This window comes from Schistocerca gregaria, chromosome 1 (assembly GCF_023897955.1).
Source record: "Schistocerca gregaria isolate iqSchGreg1 chromosome 1, iqSchGreg1.2, whole genome shotgun sequence".
Classification (NCBI taxonomy): domain Eukaryota; kingdom Metazoa; phylum Arthropoda; class Insecta; order Orthoptera; family Acrididae; genus Schistocerca; species Schistocerca gregaria.
This window is the reverse complement of record NC_064920.1, coordinates 151,335,275-151,359,765: the sequence shown is the minus strand read 5'-3', so window position 1 is coordinate 151,359,765 and position 24,491 is coordinate 151,335,275. Positions and strand designations below refer to the sequence as shown.

General features: G+C 43.6%; 1 protein-coding gene across 6 annotated transcripts in view; it reads left to right on the top strand.

The window, feature by feature from the left end:
- Positions 1-24,491, top strand: part of LOC126335027 (rhotekin-like) — a 1,081,506-nt gene that overhangs the window by 754,618 nt on the left and 302,397 nt on the right. Inside the window, exon 1 of one of the 6 annotated variants that reach the window (XM_049997908.1) lies at positions 1,894-2,012. The exons of 4 other annotated variants lie outside the window; for them this stretch is intronic. In XM_049997908.1, coding sequence (XP_049853865.1) covers positions 2,007-2,012 — 6 coding nt within the window. In that variant the 5' untranslated portion in view covers positions 1,894-2,006. Of the gene's footprint in view, positions 1-1,893; positions 2,013-16,438; positions 16,915-24,491 lie in introns of those variants that run through there. One more of the 6 variants, XM_049997916.1, reaches the window with a different exon arrangement.

Genomic DNA, 24,491 nt, shown 5'->3' with positions numbered 1-24,491 from the left:
ATGACTTTCTCCAGCTAATTCGTTTCTGCCGTTTGCGTCATTAGCAAGCGTGGACGAATGAAGATCCTACTTCGCACAATAACACAGCGCACGGCTTCGAAGATACTCACGTTCTGCGACAGACGTACTCGTCCTGTTGTCAAAGAAAAAATAAATGCGTGGTACCCAGACCAGTAGATGGAACGAAGGAATGTGTGCAATGACGGCTGATAAACTAAGCAATCATTGAAATACGTGGTTTCAGTAGACGGAAAATTCTCTAAGTCATTGTGTGCAAAACCCTGGTCGTAGATTGGTACTTTGGTTGTGTGATGACAAGTCAGTGAATGTAAATAGGAAATAAAGTTAACAATCCGATCCATAACGTTGTACGAGGCGTAGGTTTGTCTCTAGCAGCACTCCTTTTGCATTTAATACACGTCATTGTGACATGTGCTCCTTACACTGCGATTGTTTGGTATTTCTAAATTAGTCATAACCCTACACTGAAAATATTCACTGCATATTCAAAACACTTTTCTTTATAAATAACCAAACTCGCGATGTAATTTCTGAAACTTCGTATTATAGTATTAGAAAAATTTCCACTGAACACTGTCAAACGTAGGTCTTACGGAAAATTTATCGACTCTGATATTAAAATTCACCTAGATGATATGATCTGTTTTCCTTTCTTACCCTGATTTGCTTGACACTGCTGTAGTCACGAACCCGGAGAACCGTTTGATCATTACCTGCGCCTATGTATCACGAAGCCAGTTAAGAGGAAAATGCTATGTTCCGACCTGCATTTTTCACGTACGTAACATTTCATGTTCCGTCGTCGCCTCGCATACAACGAGAAAGAATCTAAATAATCAATCGAGGGCCGAACCCTTAAATTTCAAGTAGCTATTTTTACACTTACCTGGGCCACTAAGTTGCTTATCTAGTTCAGGATAGGTTTGTGCGTAGCAACCCTTTAATATTGAGCAGCACCTAGTGAGTGGATATTCAGTGCGGGTACTAAAGGCTGTATTGCTTCTGTCCAGATACTGACGCGATTATGCCGTATTTAAGTGGAACTATTTTTTTAACAGCATCGTAAAAAGAGAAATAAAATGAATCAGCATGTTTCAATGTCCAAAAACCGCCGAGAAATAAGCCAAACCAGAGACCGAAATATTAGATATCTAACATAGGTTCCGTCATAATACTAAAGTATATATTTACAGAGAAAGCCCACAATGTGCTGTGCAGACATTGTTTTGAACTTAACATTTTGATATTACTTTACGAAAAATATCACCGAGGACATTGACGGAAACCGGGAAGAAAAAATAAATAAAAAAACATCTTCACTATGTCTGTAGAGAATATAATATAGCGAAAACCAGTTTCTGTACCTCGAACCATTCATGAAGTATCACGACTGCCGTATCAAGCGGGGCTTTCGTTGTATTAGCTGCGTCGTTTGTAATGTGGCTGTTTGTTATCGGTTTGGAGTTACCTGATACTCCCTGTAACATGTATTATAATGTAGCTGTATTTATAATTCAGAAAGCGCCTTGGGTTCATGGATACCACACTCTACAGTGTGGCTTGTACTCCAGAATCTAATTTATTGGTTGCTAACAGTTTTCTTCTATGGGCAAGACACACAGTGTGCGGTACAACTTTTGTTTCTTAAATTAATATTCAAAATGAATGTATGTTTCGAAGCACTGAAATGGGTAATTCTGAACTGCGTTTTAAATCACAATTCGAAAGTTACTACCTGTAACATGTTGACCGTTTAGAATTCAACCATTGTACCTTCACGACCGTATCAACTTGGGCATGTATTCGTTTGCATCGCCCGACTGTTCTGGATCGAGCAAAGCAGTGAATGCCCCTTTTGAAAGCCGGCCCAGTGGAATCTGCAACGACTGACCGCCATTTCAACTTCCTGCCTTGACGTTAAAAGAGTAGTTGTACCCGAAGACCTGTCTGCTGGACGGACGTTTTTTTTAGAGGGAGCCAGAGAAATGCAGGTGAAATACACCGAACATTATAAACTTTTTAATGTTTGATTAATTTGTTAACCGAACTCTTTCGTTATGGCCTGAGATCTCCCTTACTGTAGAATTCTTAGCGGTATTGACACGACAAATCTAATTTCTGTCGATCCGTCCGCCTCTGCAGCATATGGAAAAAAGAGACTGAGCGTAACGTAGTAAGAAAAAATAGAATTTGTTGATTGGTGATACCTTTCCTTGTCAAGGGCACCAAAGAGGTGTGGCGGTCGCTAAGAACAATTTAAGTGGTTCCATTCCGCATGCAACTGTCAGGTTTTGTGTAGTATTGTGCTATTTCTAAACACTTTTGTTGACAGTATGCTCATCATCTGCTTTGGCTAATGTTTCCCATGCTGGTCTCAAACTTCACGTCTGCAACTTCGTAATTCTGACTGCAGATTTTGTATTTATAATCGTAATTATTCATATGATATCTGCACTCTAAAACACTATTTTATTACTAGTATTGCATTATTAGTACTTAAACCCCAAACAGTTTTAAGACTTGATATATCGACACATTAGCTTGGTAATTAATGTGTATATTTCTGCTTGTATATGGAGTTTCTTAAGCCAACAGAATTTGGTGCAGCTATAGCGCGAGTGTAAAGTTCAGCCGAAATAACCAGCCGTAACAGTGTGGATCTAAAGTGAAACGGTAACTTTGACATGAAACCCATGTTCGATTCCGCGATCATAGCGGCACTTTTATTGCAGGGTTCACTCTGGATCGCAATTTTAGTTTACGCAAACCAGATACATAAACGGGTTTAGGCCAAGTCGTCCTTAACGAACTGAAACTATTGACACGCAGTATCACGTGTCACTCGTGAGTATGTTTGAATTGTGTTTAAACCTCCGTTCCCGCTTGTGGCTGTAGAAATTGTATTAGTAGTTTTGTAGGTAGAATTGTGACGTACACATTTGTAGCAATATTTCAATTTGTTGCCGGCCAGTGTGGCCGAGCGGTTCTAGGCGCTTCAGTCTGGACCCGCTACAACGCAGGTTCGAATCCTGCCTCGGGCATGGATGTGTGTCATGTCCTTAGGTTAGTTAGGTTTACGTAGTTCTCAGTTCTAGGGGACTGATGACCTCAGATGTTAAGTCCCATTGTGATCAGAGCGCTATTTGAACTTTTTTTTTTTTCTTTCCCTCCAATTTGTTACCATGGACCTACATGATATGCGATAGTGTGAATGGTTTATTTCAGATAAACGCAGGAACCTCGTTACAGAAACGATCACGTAGGGCTCCTTCGAATTTAAAGCAATCGAGGAGTGTGTGTCATAGGTAGGTAATTAGGAAACTGTAGAACTCGAGGCACATACAGGAATGTGTATGCTGTACGGAACCATGTAAGTTTCGGCATCTAAAGTTTATCACGGAAACATCTTTTAAAGACTGACATAAGATCCTCGGCGAAAATCGGCAGTCAATGCTTGTAAAACAGGTTTTATTGTCTGTCGTGATTGCTTTAATTTTTTAAAATGACCGGTTTCGGTTCAACAGTAACCATTCTCCGATTTGATTGTATCTGTTACAAGAATAACCCGTCCAACTTATCAAGAAAATTTACATGTTATAGCAGAAGATACGGATATCCTGTGGCGCAGCATGTAAATTTTGATAAACTGGACGGGTCACTCTCCTGATACAATCTAGTCTGAGGATAATGTATGTTGAATGGGAATCGTTCTTTTTAAAATTAAATATAGCAATCGAGACGGACAATAAAAAATCTCTTTTGGAACAACTTTTACATAATACTTTGTGCGCTAGCCGCATTATATGTGGTACGATCGGACAGTTGTCTCCCGATGAAAACTTACTAACCTGCGAAAGCCCGAATTTCTACTCAAATGTGATCAAGCTCGAAAGCTGAGAGAATTTGTACATCCATAAAATGTTGTTCTAAGCCGGAATATCGAACACAAACAGAAACACGAGTGATGATCAGAGTGTTATGCGAATACGAATTTTCCCGAACAAGTTTTCAATGAGAAACCGTGTAACCCTCTATTTAAGGCTCCCAAACTATCCGGAGAAGTAACTACATTTCGCTCAGAGGAATACAGGTCGTCGTTTACACATCTTACCTGTGCGAATGTAGCGAGATTTTTTAAGCAAATTTTCTCTAGACTTCTTCATATATTAATGTCACAAACGAATGCTGTCACACACTACACAGAGATATATGCAGCATATTGAGGTGTGGCGTTTAGATAGCGCGAATGGTTGATATCGTCAATGTCGGAGTTACAGACCGTTACAACCCGGATGAACAAGGATAGCGGTTCCTCAGTCGTGACATTTTTTAAGTAACCATATCAGTGTTACTGAGATTATTTCACGAGACTAAAGAAAACCTAAATCAGTAAGACAGGGTAGATATCAGCCCGCTTCTTCCGAATTTTTATGTTGGAAGAGCTGTCTACCATTTGTGGCATGCTGCAGATAATATCTTACGGCCCCGAAAGATTCACCACATAGAGACTTTTCTATAACGTACTTGTTCGCGGTTAGCGATCAGATAGATTACTTACACATTTTACGTGAGAAAGTGTCCATATATTGTAGTTGCAGCACTCGAACTATACGTAGTACTTCGCACATTTTCCGCAGCTTACGTCACGCATTTGCGGAATGCAGGAAACGACTCGTTAACAAAACGCGCGCATTCTACCGTTGACGGTGTGAAAGTCTTGCGTTGCCTCCTCAGCTGAAAGCTCAAGGATCAACATCAGTATTCAAGACGTAGAGTTGCGTCTGGCATTCTTTGCAAAGCCAAGTCGGCGAAATTTAACACGTTGACGGCGGATCTCAGACACAATGCGAAGTTTACCGTCTGCGAACGTTGTAGTCGATGTTGTCTCGTTCAGCATAACTTCGCGGGTTTAAGGTGTAGTCAACGAGACAAATTATGCTGGAAACTATACTTTCTGACGCAAACGTATTAGCTTTCTTATCCCTAACACTCACTTCCCCCCTTCAAACACTGATTCTTTAAAGAATCGAACTCCCCATTTTTAACACAGCAGGAAACGCCTGGTGTCTGATTACTTCAGAGATGAAGTAATGTGTTAACTGTTCGACGTCAAACATGTAAAACCTTTATAGTTGAAGGCACAAAATCATAAACATGTTGGTGTTATTGGGTCCGCAGTAGCCGCTGACAGTGTATGCTGTGTAAATGTAAATCTTCGATACAGTGCCTCTTGAAATACTTCGGCTATTTCCGTTACGGAAGCACCCGTACGAGCACTAACAGTTTTCCCACATGTCCGCAGCTCGTGGTCTGGTGGCTAGCTTTGCTGCCTCTGCATCACGGGGTCCCTGGTTTAATCCCGGGGATCTTTTCCTCCCAGGGGCTAGCTGTGTGTGCGTTGTCATCCTTTCGTCATCGTTCGGAAACAGATTGGGAATTTATACTGGCGCTGATACCCGCACAGTTGACCGTCCCACGTGCCATCATCATCATCATCATCATCATCAACAACAACAACAATAATAAATTGCCCACGGTCGAATTGACTTAACTCCGACATAATGCACTCATAAATAGACAGAATACTGTCTGATCACGACTTACACATTCAACCTATTGCATACTTCGCACACGCAACCTACAGGCTTGACTGGCATCTTCGTTTACTTGCTGTTCGTGGTCTCCTTCGAAATAATCTCTTCCACAATTGATACACCGCTCTCAACTACGTTTCTACTTCCGGAAGCAGTCTTAGAACGCTTCTTGCTGGATCGCGCGAAGCGCAACCTGCGAATTTTCTTTTATCTCGTCTATCGTTGCAGATCTTCGTCTTTTCAATGGGTTTTTCAACTTTGGAAATGTCTGCAGGGACCACGTCTAGAGTGTACAGAGGATGAGGTAGCACAGTGATTTGGTTTTTTTGTGCTGTAGTCACGCATCAACAGGGAAGAATATGCGGGTGCGTTATCGTAATGCAAGAGACATGAATTGTCTCGCCACATTTCTCGCAGGCGTTGCAACACGTCCCTGTAGTACCATCGATTAACAGTTCATCCCTGTCGTACGAATTTACCATGAGCTAATCCTTCAAAGTCAAAGAAAACTATCAGCATGGCTTTGACATTTGACCTGACCTGACGAGCGCAATGAATGCATTTATAAACGTATACTTCGGCCTGCTCTGAAATCTCCGCTGAAATGCTAGCACGCATGCATCGGTCGTTCCATACCAGACTGGAAGCGTGTGGCGGTCATTTTGAACACAACCTGTGATGGTCAATTGTCTCGTCACAGGTCAGAATTCACGTAACTAGTGTGTGCACTTGCGTTGTTTTTAGTGTGTGCTACCACAGGTATTGTACGAGTGTCATTGTGGGAACTTGCCAAAATACGGTATCTCGCAAACGACTCGCGCTAGAATCCTACAACAAACACCACTGACATTCTAATTTACCTACTTTTACTTTGTTAATGCCAATAGCCATTGTTCCATTTCAGGAACGCATGTTTGCACAAAAATAAAGTTTCTAAGTGTGAGTACAGTCCATTGATTGGCTAAAATTACGAGCTGTTGATTACAATCTGCTCTGTGAGAACCGTACATCAAAAGCCCCGTCCATTTCCGTAATAATCGCGCATCAAGTTTTAGGTGATTCACCTTGTATTACTACGGCTCACACGCATATCATCTGAAGTTAACGATGGCAACGTTAAGGAAATTACGGCCGTAATAGGGGCTTAAAGGAATGCGGTTTTCCCACGCACCATCTACAGATGAAACAATGAGTAACGCTGTTGTTTTGCCACATAACGTACTGCGGCTTACGGAGCACAATGGTACGTGGTAACGTCCCTCTACGTGAGTGGCCATAATGGTTGCAGGTAGTAAAACTATTATTGTAAGGTATGTGTCTCTTTAGTAGCAGAGTACTTTTTATTTATTCTTATATTTTTACTTTCTTATTTTTTACATTTTTTCCCCGTGGTTTTGAAGTCCAATCGCTGCCCCTTTTCCGGTTCTACGTATTTGTTCTGTGTTTTGTTGGCGGGTAGGCGCCTTTATTTTCGCATGGGCTATTTAAGATCCTATTCCAACGGTATAATTAATGCAATTAGCGTGCCGTAATATTCTTTCAGTGCAAGATCTTGGTTCCTTCGTGTGATTTACTAAATGGGAAAATGTTGTGCCCACATCCCTGACTGTCGTATGATTTGTCGCACGTTATTTTATAGCATAAATGCCGCGACAATTGCCTAATGAAGTCACGTAAGGTGTCTGATTTCAGCTGTCGATGAATATCGATATTTCTTGTAATCTTGAAGGTGTTGACAGTTGACAGAACTTTATTTTGGACGACCTGTCTGCCGCATTTGGTATCGCTGGCGAGGCCTCAAGAGGAGCTGTACGTAGGACCCTATCCAAGTTCAGTCTTAGTTCCTTCCTCGTTCCGAAGTCATGCCTGTGAAAGAAGTGCAGTAGCGTCTTCGCCAAGGATCTATGCTCCTCTTTTGGATTTGACGTTTGTCATATGTCGCTGCGAGATAGTCCCCTTCCTTCGCCAGTAGGACTGGATGATCATTTATGAAGAACCTTGCGTCGATCTTATGTAAAATACACAGCGGTGCACTTCTAAGAGTTTAGTTGCCTTTTGTTCTTTCTACTTGCCGTTGCTTTGAAAGTCTTGGAATACTGGTCGGAAAGGCTGTATCTTCTGGAAACTGAGATAGCAATATATTATTGCCAATGATCAGGTTGTCAATAACACTCACTACTGGCCATTAAAATTGCTACACCAGGAAGAAATGCAGATGATGAACGGGTATTCATCGGACAATATATTACTAGAACTGACATGTGTTTACATTTTCAGGCAATTTGGGTGCTTAGATTCTGAGAAATCAGTACCCAGAACAACCACCTCTGGCCGTAATAACGGCCCTGATACGCCTGGGCATTGAGACAAACAGTGCTTGGATGGTGTGTACAGGTACAGCTGCCCATGCAGCTTCACACAGTTCATCAAGAGTAGTGACTGGCGTATTGTGACGAGCCAGTTGCTCGGCCACCATTTTCAATTAGTGAGAGATCTGCAGGAGGTGCTGGCCAGGGCAGCAGTCGAACATTTTCTGTATCCATAAAGGCCCGTACAGGACCTGCAACGTGCGGTCGTGCATTATCCTGCTGAAATGTAGCGTTTCGCAGGGATCAAATGAAGGGTAGAGCCACAGGTCGTAACACATCTGAAATGTAACGTCCACTGTTCAAAGTGCCGTCAGTGCGAACAAGAGGTGACCGATGGCATCCCATACCATCACGCTTCCAATGTGCGTTCACCACGATGTCACCAAACACGGATGCGACCATCCTGATGCTGTAATCAGAACCTGGATTCATCCTAAAAAATGACGTTTTGCCATTCGTGCACCCAGGTTCGTCGTTGAGTACACCATCGAAGGCGCTCCTGATCCAACGTCAAGGCTAATCGCAGCCATGGTCTCCGAGTTGATAGTCCATGCTGCTGCAAACGTCGTCGAACTGTTCGTGCAGATGGTTGCTGTTTTGCAAACGTCCCCATCTGTTGACTCATGGTTCGAAACGTGGCTGCACGATCCGTTACAGCCATGCGGATAAGATGCCTGTCATTTCGAATGCTAGTGATACGAGGCCGTTGGGATCCAGCACGGCGTTCCGTATTACCCTCCTGAACCCACCGATTCCATATTCTGCTAACAGTCATTGGATCTCGACCAACGCGATCAGCAATGTCGCGATACGGTAAACCGCAATCGCGTTAGGCTACAATCCGACATTTATCAAAGTCGGAAACGTGATTGTACGCATTTCTCCTCCTTGCACGAGGCATCACAGAAACGTTTCACCAGGCAACACCGGTCAGCTGCTGTTTGTGTATGAAAAAACGGTTGGAAACTTTCCTCATGCCAGCACGTTGTAGGTGTCGCCACCGGCGCCAATCTTGTGTGAATGCTGTGAAAAGCTAATCATTTGCATATCACAGCATCTTCTTCCTGTCGGTTAAATTTCGCGTCTGTAGCACTTCATCTTCGTGGTGTAGCAGTTTTAATGGCCAGTAGTGTAGATTTTGTAGAGTGCAGGGGATTGTAATAGTGTACATACATGTGCACCAGTGTATAATTTACAGAATTCTACCCAAGATCTCCCTTCTCATTAAGCACATTAAAGCCCTTGAAGGTAGCGACCTTTAGCCGCGCGGCTGTTCCCCCCCAGTTGGCCGCACCCTCGTTCTAAATGCCACCGCCGTGGCCTCTGCCATCCTTTGTTATTCTGTTGAGTGGCTGGGGAAAGCGTTTGCCCTTTGCGTAGAACGAAAAATACAGTGACAGCCGGACTGCCATCCGCGTAATTTCACGAGCAGTGTCATCGCCTCGGACACTGTACTGTGTACGTGAAATATCGCCTCGTCTGACAGATAGTAGGGAAGTATTTTTGCTTGCGTAATTGTTATTTAAATGACGAAAGCGCTTTTATCGCGGTTTGAATTTATTGCTGACCTCATACGGAACGTCGTGACATACTGATTAAAACTGCGAGGAAAGTTATCTCGGTCAGGAAGGACAACCGCGTCCGCCATTTCGGCGCGCACTTAGTGTGAACTTTGCGAGGTTGACCCAACGGTGATTCATTACCAGAGTGCAGCGCCCGTTACCCTGCCGATTTATCACATTAGAAACTTTTTGGGAAAAAAAGAAAAAAAGGCACCCACATTTTCCCCTCGTTGTGTGCCAGCGTTTCCAGTTTTCCACGTGTCTAATAAGAACCTCATCATTTAATTTGATTCACCGCTATTGCCATCCGCCACACTTTTACCTCCCACACGTCTATCTATTAGCTAGTAAACACACTGTGCAAAAACTCGTTAGAGACATTATGCTAATAACGCCAACACCGCCTCCTACATTGAAAATTCAATTCGGGGAAGACGTTTCAGTAAAAAAATCTATTGTAGTCAAACTCCAATTAGAAAGTAATGATATAGTTGAGAAGAAAACCAGGTTTTTGATTCGAAATTATTAAAGATCAAATTCTTCGCAAATACTTATTGTCTGTCATTTCTATGAAATAATGAAACAGAAAGAAAGATGTGGAAGTAGTAATAAATTAAAAATATTTCGTTTATAGCCAACAATAAAAGAGTTGATCTACTTGCTGTGTCAACATAATACGCCTTTATCCCCTTGTAGCCCTTGAAAATGTACAGCTTTAACAGGAATCATAGAGCTCTCCAACCTCTGTTTTCTTCCTTTAGAACTGACTTCGTAATGCCCAGAAAATGGTACTATTTTCGAGTACAACATGGTTTTTGAGCAGAGATATTAAACAATTAGAATCAGTACAACGCTGCTGCTAGTATTCAAGCCCCCCATTATTTTTCGAGTAAAGTAGCAAACGATTGACGGACTAGGTTTTCTTTTACTTACGTGTTTTATTAGACTAGTGCGTGTAGTTGTTGAGGCAATGAGTGGGAGACGCGGCTTGCTGCGGGGAACCCCAGTGTCTTTCGCATGGTGTCTCACGCACATTTACAGTAGATAAATGTGACTTGTGTATTTTACACGTCTAAAATATTTTTGAGAGATTAATACGCTGCCATCACTATTGACGTAATATAGGCCAATTGTTGTAATTACTACCGGCAAAAAGGTGCGAACCTTCAAAGTATAGTTTCAAGGAAAAACAATGTTTTACTTTTAGGTACGTGGAAATTAGTAGTATGTAACATGCAAACATCCCGGTATTGAGAGTGAAATCCTAGACGGAGGTCAGGATTTCATTGGAAGAATCACCCACGGAGAAAATAGCTACAAAACCCCCGTTCGACCGCATCAAAATTAGGTACGTTACTGCGTTCTGTAACTTTGATGCGTTTCATGTTCAATGCTGCTCTCCATAAAATCAGCTTCATTTGAGTCACGTCGTGTAATTAATATAGTTTGTAATGGCCGATGTTGGTTTGTTGTTTGGCCGAAACCTGTAGTTTTAATAAAGATTTGAAACACAGCTACAGTGCCAAATCATGCTTCCCCCCCCCCCCCCCCCCACCAGTCTGTTAATAATAACCCGCCGAAACGGCCACTACAGGAGTTGCGGGTCGCCTACGTAACGGGTGCCATTGGCAACAAAAATTAGATTTTTCTGATTTTTTAATATAATTATAGACCGAATTTAAAACGCTGTCATAATGTCCTCATTAAGAGGTACGGCCTTGGTTTGTAAGTTTTAACACGATAAGTACTTAAGTTGGAAACAGTGTTTCTCTCTTGAAACAGCTTAACTAAAGGCGCGCAAATTACCCAAACCACATTCGTCTAGTGTTCCAGAATGAGAGCACTTAACTACTTCCAATAACAAATCTTTTCGAAACTTTCCTTCACTGACACCCGCACAAAATAATGAGACAAAAAGCTTATCGCTTACTATATTCTCGCCGTTCGTGCGGTAAACTTTAAGCGTCAGCCAAGGTATTTTATTTCTTCATTACTGCAAACTCTACACGCAACACATCTTGCAGACGGTATCCACATACGAACGTACCTACAAAATTACACTCAGTCGCAGAAGTATTCGGACAGTGGGAAGTTTCACAATGAGTATTCGAGAAACATTGACTATAAACCCAAACATATTTATTTGCAATATATATGCGTAACAACATTAATTACAAAAGAATTATTGAATTATTTAGTTTCCAAACGGAAAAATTAACAACAAAAATGAAACATCCTGCACACCCTGCTGCTGCAAAAGTATTCGGACACTGTCCAATAAATGTTCATAAGTTGTACGACGAAAATGTCAATATCTTGTGGGTCCACCTTTCATTTTCAATACCTCCTCCAATCTACTAGGCACGAGTTTTTTCGTGAAATCTGGGCCTATATTTTCCCAGTCTTGTCGCAGTTTCTCTTTCAAGGTCTCCTTCGTATAGATGATGTCCGCGCGGAGGGTCCGTTTCAATTTATCCCACAAATGTTCGATTGAGTTAAGGTCTGGTGATTGGGGGAGGGGGTGCAATACTTTCGGGCAATCGAAGAGCAACCACATTTGTACAATACGCGCGGTATGCTTGGGATCATTATCCTGATGAAAATCAAGGCTGTTCGCAGTACCTAGATGTCGTGCACTCTGCTTCAAATGGCCTCGCAGTATATTCAAATACGCTTCCTTGTTCATCGTATCATCAGTGAACACTGAATCACCCACACCATTGCCGGACATGTACCCCCACACCATGATGGTCCCACCTCCAAACTTTACTATTGGGTCTTTCGCCATACGTTTGCTTTCCGACGCTTTGCCATAATGTAAACTTACATTCGTCGCAAAATATCACCCGTTTCCACCAAGCCTGATCGTATTCGGCGTATTCCCTCGCAAACTGCATACGTTTCTTCTGGTTCACTGCACTTACGAATGGCTTTCGCCGTGCCACTCGACCATGGTACTGCGATCGTCGCAGTACTCTCCGCACGGTTTCGGGATGAACTTTTATACCAAAGTCTCCCTCCACCTAGCTTGCAATTCGTGTGGCAGATATTTTCGTATTCTTTTGTACCTTCCGCGCAATCACACGTTCATCTCTCTGTGAAAATGTCCGTGGCCGTCCTGTACTGCAACGAAATTCCAGTCGGTCTTCTTTCTCGAACCGTTTAATAATGTGAACTGTACTTTTCTTCATGTTCACTATTGCGGCAATTTCCCTGCAGGTTTTCCTCTTCGCGGGATGATAAACGACAAGTTGCCTTTGCTCGAACGTAGAACACTTCCCTCTGCGTCCCATCGTCGACCTGCACAGGCTCGCGATACGTGTTTACTGATCATCGCTATCGTCTCGCGGAAATGTCGGACAAGCTGCAGTCGCTTCACCCTCTGCGCGTCTCGGAATGAACTATTCTCTCTCGTTGTCCGCCTTTGTCCGAATATTTTTGTTGCACCTTCCCATGTCGTTTTCAGGAAATATTACGTAACAGACACATGACCAACAACAATTCTTCGTATTTGACGCGTGTTTCACGTTGCGACATCGTACCCAGAGTGCCAAATACATTACAAAGTGCAATTTCTGTATTAGTTCATGCGGCAAACTGCAAAATCTTGCGCCGTTACGTGCTGTCCGAATACTTTTGCGACTGAGTGAATATTGCTTTATCATTGTACGGCATGTATGACATCATTAACAATGAGATGAGCCAACAACTAGCTTTTCTTAAAAAGGGAGAGGGATGTGGTGATTACTGGTATTAATAGAATATTCTGAAGTACGGAAACGTGTCACAAGGTCCAAAAATTTGAGAGCCTCCGCTCTATTAGTTGCAAAAATAAAGATTATAACTTTTCCTAGGACGCCTATTATTATAGAACATTAACCCTAGATTACTAAATCTTTGTAAATTTTATTTGTTTGGAGTACGATATAAAACAGGACATTTTGTACTTAATTTGTTCCGTATTCACTTTTCATTACCATTTCATTCTGGGTCTTCCTACATCCCTTTCTCCTCTTGGCTGGCACAGCATGGCCAGATGCAGGATTCTTCCCTGGACTCATTCCTGTAGGTCATGTTTCCATAATGATTATTTTGTTCAGTGTGTTCATTGATATCATAAATACCTAGTTAACTGCTAATATATTCATTTCTTATACGATGTACCCTGGTAACACCTCATTTTTGCTGCTCATAGTTCCCTTCATCACTTTTTTAGTGATCCATGACTCGCTTACATATGGCAGTACAGGGGTAGCCTTGGTTTTATAACGTTGTAATTTAGAATTGGAAGGAAAATCAAAATTGGCCACATTTTGTTGTTTTATTGTCAGCAAAATCTATTTTCAGTCACTAAGTGACCATCCTCGGTGCAGTAATATACAATTAAAATTGGTAGGCACTGGTATCAAGCTATAACCACAAGTTTAGAGCGATCACATAAACTGCCATAACAACACTGTAATTTGTTTCCTTCCGTATTTTGTTCTGCATATTGATTGATATTTGTTAATTTCTGTGCCCCTGTCCATGTCACAGGTTACATCGCACCCTGAGCGACGCTCAAGTGGCATATTATTATTTTTGAGCATGTAGTGCATTTCCCATGGTGAGCCATGTGTTTAGTTTTCTTTGTTGATATTCGAAGATTATATCCTCTTTTCCCCATCTAATGTAAGTTATCGATTACTTTTCGTAGCTCATATTCGCTTTCTTCCAAAATCACATGCGTACATAATCTACATCCATACTCCGCAAGCCACCTGACGGTGTGTGGCGGAGGGTACCTTGAGTACCTCTATCGGTTCTCCGTTCTATTCCAGTCTCGTATTGATCGTGGGAAGGAGGATTGTCGGTATGCCTCTGTGTGGGCTCTAATCCCTCTGATTTTATCCTCGTGGTCTCTTCGCGAGATATACATAGGAGGAAGCAATATACTGCTTGATTCCTCGGTGAAGGTATGTTCTCGAAACTTGAACAAAAGCCCGTACCGAGCTACTGAGCGTCTCTCCTGCAGAGTCTTCCATTGGAGTTTATCTATCATCTCCGTAACGCTTTCACGATTACTAAATGCTCCTGTGACGAAGCGCGCTGCTCTCCGTTGGATCTTCTCTATCTCTTCTATTAACCCTATCTGGTACGGGTCCCACACTGCTGAGCAGTATTAAAGCAGTGGGCGAACAAGCGTATTGAAACTCACTTCCTTTATTTACGGATTGCATTTCCCTAGGAATTTTCCAATGAATTCAGTCTGGCATCTGCTTTACCGACGTTCAACTTTATATGATCATTCCATTTTAAATCACTCCTAATTCATACCCCAGATAATTTATGGAATTAACTGCTTCCAATTGCTGACCTTGTAACTAAATGATAGGGGATCTTTCTTTCTACATCTACATGATTACTCTGCAATTCACATTTAAGTGCTTGGCAGAGGGTTTATCGAACCACAATCATACTATCTCTCTACCATTCCACCCCCGAACAGCGCGCGGGAAAAACGAATACCTAAACCTTTCTGTTCGAGCTCTGATTTCTCTTATTTTATTTTGATGACCATTCCTACCTATGTAGGTTGGGCTCAACAAAATATTTTCGCATTCGGAAGAGAAAGTTGGTGACTGAAATTTCGTAAATAGATCTCGCCGCGACGAAAAACGTTTTTGCTTTAATGACTTCCATCCTAACTCGTGTATCATATCTGCCACACTCTCTCCCCTATTACGTGATAATACAAAACGAGCTGCCCTTTTTGGCACCCTTTCGATGTCTTCCGTCAATCCCACCTGGTAAGGATCCCACACCGCGCAGCAATAATCTAACAGCGGACGAACGAGTGTAGTGTAAACTGTCTCTTTAGTGGACTTGTTGCATCTTCTAAGTGTCCTGCCAATGAAACGCAACCTTTGCTTGCCTTCCCCACAATATTATCTATGTGGTCTTTCCAACTGAAGTTGTTCGTAATTTTTACACCCAGGTGCTTAGTTGAATTAACAGCCTTGAGAATTGTACTATTTATCGAGTAATCGAATTCCAACGTATTTCTTTTGGAACTCACGTGGATCACCTCTCACTTTTCGTTATTTAGCGTCAACTACCACCTGCCATACCATACAGCAATCTTTTCTAAATCGCTTTGCAACTGATACTGGTCTTCGGATTACCTTACTAGATGGTAAATTTCAGCTTCATATGCGAACAACCTAAGAGAACTGCTCAGATTGTCACCCAGGTCATTTATATAGATCAGGAAGTGCAGATGTCCCAGGACGCTTCGCTGGGGAACACCTGATATGATTTGCCGTCTGTTACTACGAACTGCGACCTTCCTGACCTGCGTATCTGCATAATGGTATTACTAAACTTGTGTGTATTAATCTGATTACCCAGATCTATTTCTAAATCATTTACATATGTATCATAGAATTTGAAATCTAATAATTGTAATTAACTAGCGCATAACCTGTAGATCATGATTTTGAATGAATTTGGAGTGGTAGAGTTGGTAATAATTTGGTAGCAATTTGACATTCCAACACCCCGCCCCCCTCCCCCCCGCCTCTTTAGTGTTCTGGACTGAAGAGTACAGTTTTATTACGTCGTCTTCCATACGAAACGACTTCTAGACGTAAACGCTCATTCTCCGGGACTTGTAAGCCCGGCGCGTCCAATTTCCTCGCGAGATAACCCTTTTGAGGAGACACCGCTTCACAGGACAGAAGCGCCGCGCGTGTTGTTTTTCTGTTTTCGCTTTCCTTCCCCCCCCCCCCCCCCCCCCCCCCCCCCCCCCTCCCCCTCTCGGCACGGCGTTTGTTGCCTTGACGCGTACAAAGGAGGAACAGGGCCGTGCGCCGTCCACCTGCGCGCCGTAAACATTTCCAGCACGGGGCGAGTCGCTTTGTGCGGAGGCAGTGATAAGCGGCCGGCGGAGGAAGGAAGCGAACAAGTGTTGAGCAGACGAGGCAGTCGCTCGCAGCGCTTGCCGTCTCCGGGCCCCGGCCGGTGACAAGTGGCTGGGACAATATGCCGGCGTTTCAGCGCCCGCTCCTGCTGGCTGCCTCGCGTGCGTTTATCCCTGCGCATAGCAGGACTGTCATCTCACTGTCAGTATTTGCATCGGCTCCGTAACTCTCTCGTTGCCCGTGATGTGGCACCTCCACACGTAGCGAACCAGTGACTTTCATCGCGTTACTTCTCCACTGCGATAAAAATTCAGTAGACGTACTGTCTTCTGCGGCCTGTTTTATAGCTGAAACTTTCGCTGCCGGAACAATGGTGTGAAAGTTTTCGGTGTTAACGAGTTACGATCGCAGAAGGATGGAAGATCTGTGCCACCAGAGGATCTAGGTTATTCTTGCTCTGAAAATGGTAGGTACCGAGAACGCAAAATCTAAAATCTGCTGAAACTACTTTGATAAATTTCCTTTTTCTGTTTTAACCTTTCTCCAGTCACTGATTTTACTATCGCGATTTACCTACTTCAATTGTACTGATGTTCCCTTTACAGCTGTTTCGCTTTGACCAGTGCGACGTCACGATTGGCATTAAAGGGTAGTGACAAAATGGTATTTACCGTACCCCGATGTGTAAGTTAGGGTGCAAAATTACAGTTTGGTTGAGAGTTAGCAAAGATAAAGAATAGTTTACCATCTTTATTTTTTGGTACACTGCCATTTTTTCAATAATATATTACCTCTCATAAAACCAGTACTTTCCCACTGTCGTTTGTAGGACATCCTAGGAAGAAAAAAAATACGCTCGATTGTGTGACGTCAGTCATACTCGATTGATAGGGATCAGAGGTCAAAGCTGATGTTATATCGTGTTCATTACTTCTGCAGTTTCAATTGGGATCTGCGCTTACATTCAGATGTATAGACGACAATCACAGGTTTAGGGATAATGTTATTGGTCTCAACAGCAATCACCTGCAATCTTTAGCTCTATAGACCTCAAGTTTAAGGTCGACTGTAGTGGAAACCTGTTGCTCTACTGGTTAAAACTATGGTTTTAGGAACACAGTACTCACGAGGTTTAAATGTAAAAATGTAAACTTTCGCAGGCGGAAATGTACACTTAGTAAAATATTTAGGGTTTTTATCCAGTGATCTGATGAATTTCTTGCTGAAACCCAAATGGAAGCATAATAGCTCGAAATACTTCAATAGTCTAATTGGGTTTAGCGGTGGAGGATAATTTGCACTCCAGTAAAACTACTTGGTACCATTTGGCATCGGTAACGTCTACTACATCGTTACTATTTTCGGAGTTTTGTATGGTTTTAACGCTTAAGCCCTATGTTATCGTGGCCGAGCGGTTCTAGGCGCTATAGTCTGGAACCGCGCGACCGCTACGGTCGCAGGTTCGAATCCTGCCTCGTGCATGGATGTGTGTGATGTACTTAGGTTAGTTAGGTTTAAGTAGTGCTAAGTTTTAGGGGACTGATGACCTCTGATGTTAAGTCCCATAGTGCTCAAAGCCATTTGAACCATTTTCAACCCTATGTTATCTTCCGATCTTAATTTTATTTTACTGAGCTACTACACACCGAAAATGGCCAAATCATAAGTGAAAATCTTTTATGTATATTGAACGAATTGGGATCTTTGTACCATCGTTAAATTGTTTTATTCCATTTGTGATGCGCTACTCGGCTGGTGAACAGTGTATTGAGGATTACTACTGGTATTCCGTACCGAGCTGTGTGTATCCGTAGTTAGCCATAGCGTTTAGAAAACTACACGAAGAAATATGCACAGCGGTTCATGGAAGGATGTCGTTGCCGCTGTATTAAAGTAACTTACATTCCTCCCTTTAATACATGAGCCATGCCGTACTGTCAGCATAACAAAGATTTGTGAAGTAACACTCGCGTTAGGAAGCAACTTATGTTCACGGGACAACCAGACTACTACGAAAATAACACGGATAACAGCCTGAACCTCCTCACTCCCGACCTTGTAATTATTTGTAAAACTAAAACATTTGCGCACCCTAGGAATTTGCTAGGAGTACCCCTGCCTTCCACCGTCCTATAAATCGGACCATAGTTCACAGGACCTACGTCATAGTTCGCCTATACTATTTTTCGCAAGCAGAAGATTTTTCCAGGTGTGGCAGAAAGTACCACGATGCCGACTACGACACCGTCTCAAGCCCATGGTTTACTATGCTGGTGGTTAAACGTGTGACTCGCCAAATGTTTTTTATTCCAGTCTTTGATCACGATAACAGTTCTTTAGACGATGACCGGTTGCAGTCCGTAATGACCATCCTCAGATCTTTTTTACACCATGTCCTAAAGTGATAAGGCCATAATGGCATCGTCAAAACATTATGGCCTTACACTTTAGGACCTGGTGTAAAAAAAGATCTGAGGATGGTCATTACGGACTGAAACCGGTCATTGTCTAAAGAATTGTTATTGTGATCGAAGACTGGAATAAAAAACATGTGACATTATTGGATCACTGTTTCTATACGCGACTATGTCGCAGTTGGTGAAATATGTCACTTACAAATGTCTCCAGGAGTGAGGCCACGCGGCAACGTTGTCCGAGGTGACGAGTTAGGCTCGATTGCACCAGTGTTTTGAAAAGGGGTAGGCTGGAGGTTGGATCTTTGTTTCTTCCTTCCTTTCATTACCACCACCACCATCACCACCACCTCCTCCTCCTCCAACAGGCTTCGGTGAGGAAAGCTACAGAGTAGGTGCAATTGAAGAATGGCTTTATGACTGTGGCGACCGAACCCTGCGAGATAACAGTCGACAAGAACGTGAGAGATTGACATTTTTATCAAACGAATTGTCGGTGCCCTGAGGCATTTAGGAATCCTGAAGTGTGTGATTCTGTTCACTGGTCGTTAAGCGAGCAGAATATGACTGTACTCATTATGTAAATAGATTATGTGTAAACAATGTGTGGTATAAGTATCGATAACACACGTGGAAAGAGAATACTGGAAATTAAGCTGGTTGTGCACATTGTCGGTGGGTTTTCCCCTGTCTGGGTGTTGTCTTACAGCGTCGGAGTCATTGTAGGTTTCACGCGTCGTATCCGATGACCTTGTCGCCGAGTGGGCATTAAAAGCTGACAAAAATTATTTATGCTTACCGCTCACGGTCATTCCCATGCAGTCGTGAGCCTTGAATTCACACGTAACCTAATGGGAACTTTTTTAAATAAATATTTCCTTGGACATTTATCACAACAGCAGCAGTGAGTATTTTCTCGGCGTAGCTGCACGCTAAATTAAAGTGTCAAGGTGAGGATGTAACTGTGGAAACTATTTCCAGCGATGAGACCAGGGGAACTTGTTACTTATAAAGTTGACGTCTATTCGTTTCCCAGAAGTTAGTATGCGACGTCTTTCGGAGAACGCAAGTTCCAAGAATCTACTTCGTTAAGAATCATAGTATGCCGTCGCCATAGTAGTCGGAACCGATACGACGAATGAATCTGTTTCCTACTAGCAGAATGTGACAGGAGATGAGGTACGGGCAGAACTGAAACTGACGTTTGACACAGCTCCCCACAGTCGTTTAATGAACAAAGAGCATACGGACTATCAGACCAATTGTCTGATTGGATTGAGGAGTTCCTAGATAACAGAACGCAGCATGTCATTCTCAATGGAGAAAAGTCTTCCGAAGTAAGAGTGATTTCAGGTGTGCCGCAGGGGAGTGTCATAGGACCGTTGCTATTCACAATATACATAAATGACCTGGTGGATGACATCGGAAGTTCACTGAGGCTTTTTGCAGATGATGCTGTGGTGTATCGAGTGGTTGCAACAATGGAAAATTGTACTGAAATGCAGGAGGATCTGCAGCGAATTGACGCATGGTGCACGGAATGGCAATTGAATCTCAATGTAGGCAAGTGTAATGTGATGCGAATACATAGAAAGATAGGTCCCTTTTCATTTAGCTACAAAATAGCAGGTCAGCAACTGGAAGCAGTTAATTCCATAAATTATCTGGGAGGACGCATTAGGAGTGATTTAAAATGGAATGATTATATAAAGTTGATCGTCGGTAAAGCAGATGCCAGACAGATTCATTGGAAGAATCCTAAGGAAATGCAATCCGACAACAAAGGAAGTAGGTTACAGTACGCTTGTTCGCCCACTGCTTGAATACTGCTCAGCAGTGTGGGATCCGTACCAGATAGGGTTGATAAAAGAGATAGAAAAGATCCAACGGAGAGCAGCGCGCTTCGTTACAGGATCATTTAGTAATCGCGAAAGCGTTACGGAGATGATAGATAAACTCCAGTGGAAGACTCTGCAGGAGAGACGCTCAGTAGCTCGGTACGGGCTTTTGTTAAAGTTTCGAGAACATACCTTCACCGAAGAGTCAAGCAGTATATTGTTCCCTACTACGTATATCTCGCGAAGAGACCATGAGGATAAAATCAGAGAGGTTAAAGCCCACACATAAGCATACCGACAATCCTTCTTTCCACGTACAACACGAGACTGGAATAGAAGAGAGAACCGATAGAGGTACTCAGGGTACTCTCCGCCACACACCGTCAGGTGGCTTGCGGAGTATGGATGTAGATGTAGATGGGTTGCGAGTTCGGCTTCGATAACGCAGTCGGTAGTAGCACCTCCCGCAAAAGGCAAGATTTTCATTAACGTACGCTTATAACAAAAAATACAGTTCGAAAGCCCTGCATGGCACCGACTATGTCGCAATAAATAACGTATTATATTGAATGCTTCTTCACTTGCGGCTTTATTATTTCTCTCCGGCAGTCATTGTACTGTGTTTGGCGGTGGGTAACTAATTAACAACCAGAACACCTCTCGTGTCCGATTCGTTAAAGAATCGCGCTCGTGTAACACAGCTTCACCCGTCTGATTACTTCACAAATATGAATGTATCAAGTATTTGACATTATGAATGTGAAAACCTCATGGGTGAGGGCGAAAAACTCTAATTACACTATGTTGGTATTGTTAATTTAGCATTAATTGCCCATAAACATATTGCGAAAGCCTTTATTTTAGACTTGATCATAAGGAAGTTAGGCTAAGATAATTTGGCAATATTTCCTGCACCAGTATATTGTTTTATTAGAGCAACCCAAGATTGACATTAATTTTATTCACTTCCACTCAACCTACTGCGGCAGCTCTTATATTCAGAAATGGGAATGTTCAAACAGTCGTCACTTAGTAGCCAGCTTGATTTATCGGGTTTTTCAGCTGTCGTGGTAGGACGCCGCGCAAAAACAGCATTTTGTGTCCATGATGCGACTATTTCTTTCTTCACATCAGATGAATAAATCTTCACCTACGACAGATCCAGCTGTCTCCATTCCTGTTGCCTGGACGGTGTTGTTTGGGTAAACTGGCTCCAACCTTTAGGCCAATTTCTTTGAATTTTGGCCACCACCACGTAGTAACCATCTGTTTGGTAGGATCAGACATTTTATTCTTTTAGTTGCAGGTAAGAGAGATGAGGTTCGTAATGTCTGTACACTTTTTCACTCGCTACTCTTTCACTTGGCTAGGTGTGAAAATGAAAACCATACATTAAGGGTAGGAATTTAGAACAAAATTAGGTTAATTGTTCTACAACGTGGGTTGTTACTGATACAAGAAGTCGTTCATTTTTTAAAACTCGGCGCTTGATTTCAGTTACAAATGAGAGAGACTGCCAATGTCCACTTCACATATTGGGTAATGAAACTCTTTTAGCCTTCCTCCCCAACACAGCAGAGAGGGGTGTGCGCGTGTCTCTATGCACTTACGGTCTGAGCGTTGAAGCACGACAATTTTTGTTGGTTTCATGAATGCGGTAACTTAATTTTTGCAGTAAAAATCTGACATTTCACAAGTAGAGCCACGAAACAAATACTGTGGGAAATCGAATAAAAAGTTGATGGGCCAGGTCTCATCGCAGACACTCTTATCACTGTATAGTAGATTTGTGAATACTCTCTAGTTGCTGAATTCTGGTATTCATTAGCCAGTGTACGTCATGCTCTTTCGGTTTTCCTAATAAGTTTTTGCGTAGCACCGATTCGTTCGATAACGTGCTGATCCTGAAGTGACGTACACTCCTGGAAATTGAAAAAAGAACACATTGACACCGGTGTGTCAGACCCACCATACTTGCTCCGGACACTGCGAGAGGGCTGTACAAGCAATGATCACACGCACGGCACAGCGGACACACCAGGAACCGCGGTGTTGGCCGTCGAATGGCGCTAGCTGCGCAGCATTTGTGCACCGCCGCCGTCAGTGTCAGCCAGTTTGCCGTGGCATACGGAGCTCCATCGCAGTCTTTAACACTGATAGCATGCCGCGACAGCGTGGACGTGAACCGTATGTGCAGTTGTCGGACTCTGAGCGAGGGCGTATAGTGGGCATGCGGGAGGCCGGGTGAACGTACCACCGGATTGCTCAACACGTGGGGTGTGAGGTCTCCACAGTACATCGATGTTGTCGCCACGGCGGAAGGTGCCCGTCGACCTGGGACCGGACCGCAGCGACGCACGGATGCACGCCAAGACCGTAGGATCCTACGCAGTGCCGTAGGGGAGCGCACCGCCACTTCCCAGCAAATTAGGGACACTGTTGCTCCTGGGGTATCGGCGAGGACCATTCGCAACCATCTCCATGAAGCTGGGCTACGGTCCCGCACACCGTTAGACCGTCTTCCGCTCACGCCCCAACATTGTGCAGCCCGCCTCCAGTGGTGTCGCGACAGGCGTGAATGGAGGGACGAATGGAGACGTGTCGTCTTCAGCGATGAGAGTCGCTTCTGCCTTGGTGCCAATGACGGTCGTATGCGTGTTTGGCGCCGTGCAGGTGAGCGCCACAATCAGGACTGCATACAACCGAGGCACACAGGGCCAACACCCGGCATCATGGTGTGGGGAGCGATCTACTACACTGGCCGTACACCTCTGGTGATCATCGAGGGGACACTGAATAGTGCACGGTACATCCAAACCGTCATCGAACCCATCGTTCTACCATTCCTAGAGCGGCAAGGGAACTTGCTGTTCCAACAGGACAATGCACGTCCGCATGTATCCCGTGCCACCCAACGTGCTCTTGAAGGTGTAAGTCAACTACCCTGGCCAGCAAGATCTCCGGATCTGTCCCCCATTGAGCATGTTTGTGACTGGATGAAGCGTCGTCTCACGCGGTCTGCACGTCCAGCACGAACGCTGGTCCAACTGAGGCGCCAGGTGGAAATGGCATGGCAAGCCGTTCCACAGGACTACATCCAGCATCTCTACGATCGTCTCCATGGGAGAATAGCAGCGTGCATTGCTGCGAAAGGTGGATATACACTGTACTAGTGCCGACATTGTGCATGCTCTGTTGCCTGTGTCTATGTGCCTGTGGTTCTGTCAGTGTGATCATGTGATGTATCTGACCCCAGGAATGTGTCAATAAAGTTTCCCCTTCCTGGGACAATGAATTCACGGTGTTCTTATTTCAATTTCCAGGAGTGTATTTACACGGTGCAAGCCTCAGGACGTATGAAACAACTGATGTGTTCGCTTTCGTCTGTTATTCGCTTACAGTGTAGAATTTGACTCCGTAAGTGCCTGTTTCGGTAAACACTGGTTTACATGGAAAAAAAGGAAGGCGGGGAGTAAGAGCCGCTTTTATTAGGGCGCAGAAGTGTGCGTGGAAGAGCCGCCTTTGTCCTGTCGACGGATGACAATGCGTCGTTTCCGATCGAGGCGCGGCGCTGCTAGAATAGCCCGCCACGCCAGTTAAGATGCTTTCAGCCCCCAGACGTCGCTGCATTACGGCCCCAGCTGAGTGCTCGGTCGCTATCACAGTTGCCTTCCGCCTGCCGCTACACTCATCATATGGGACTAATGTGGCCTTCACCTGGAGCTCCAGCTCCGCTCCAGTATTTGACAGCACTACACGGGGGTGACGTCACAGAGCTCTCGGTGGTTTTT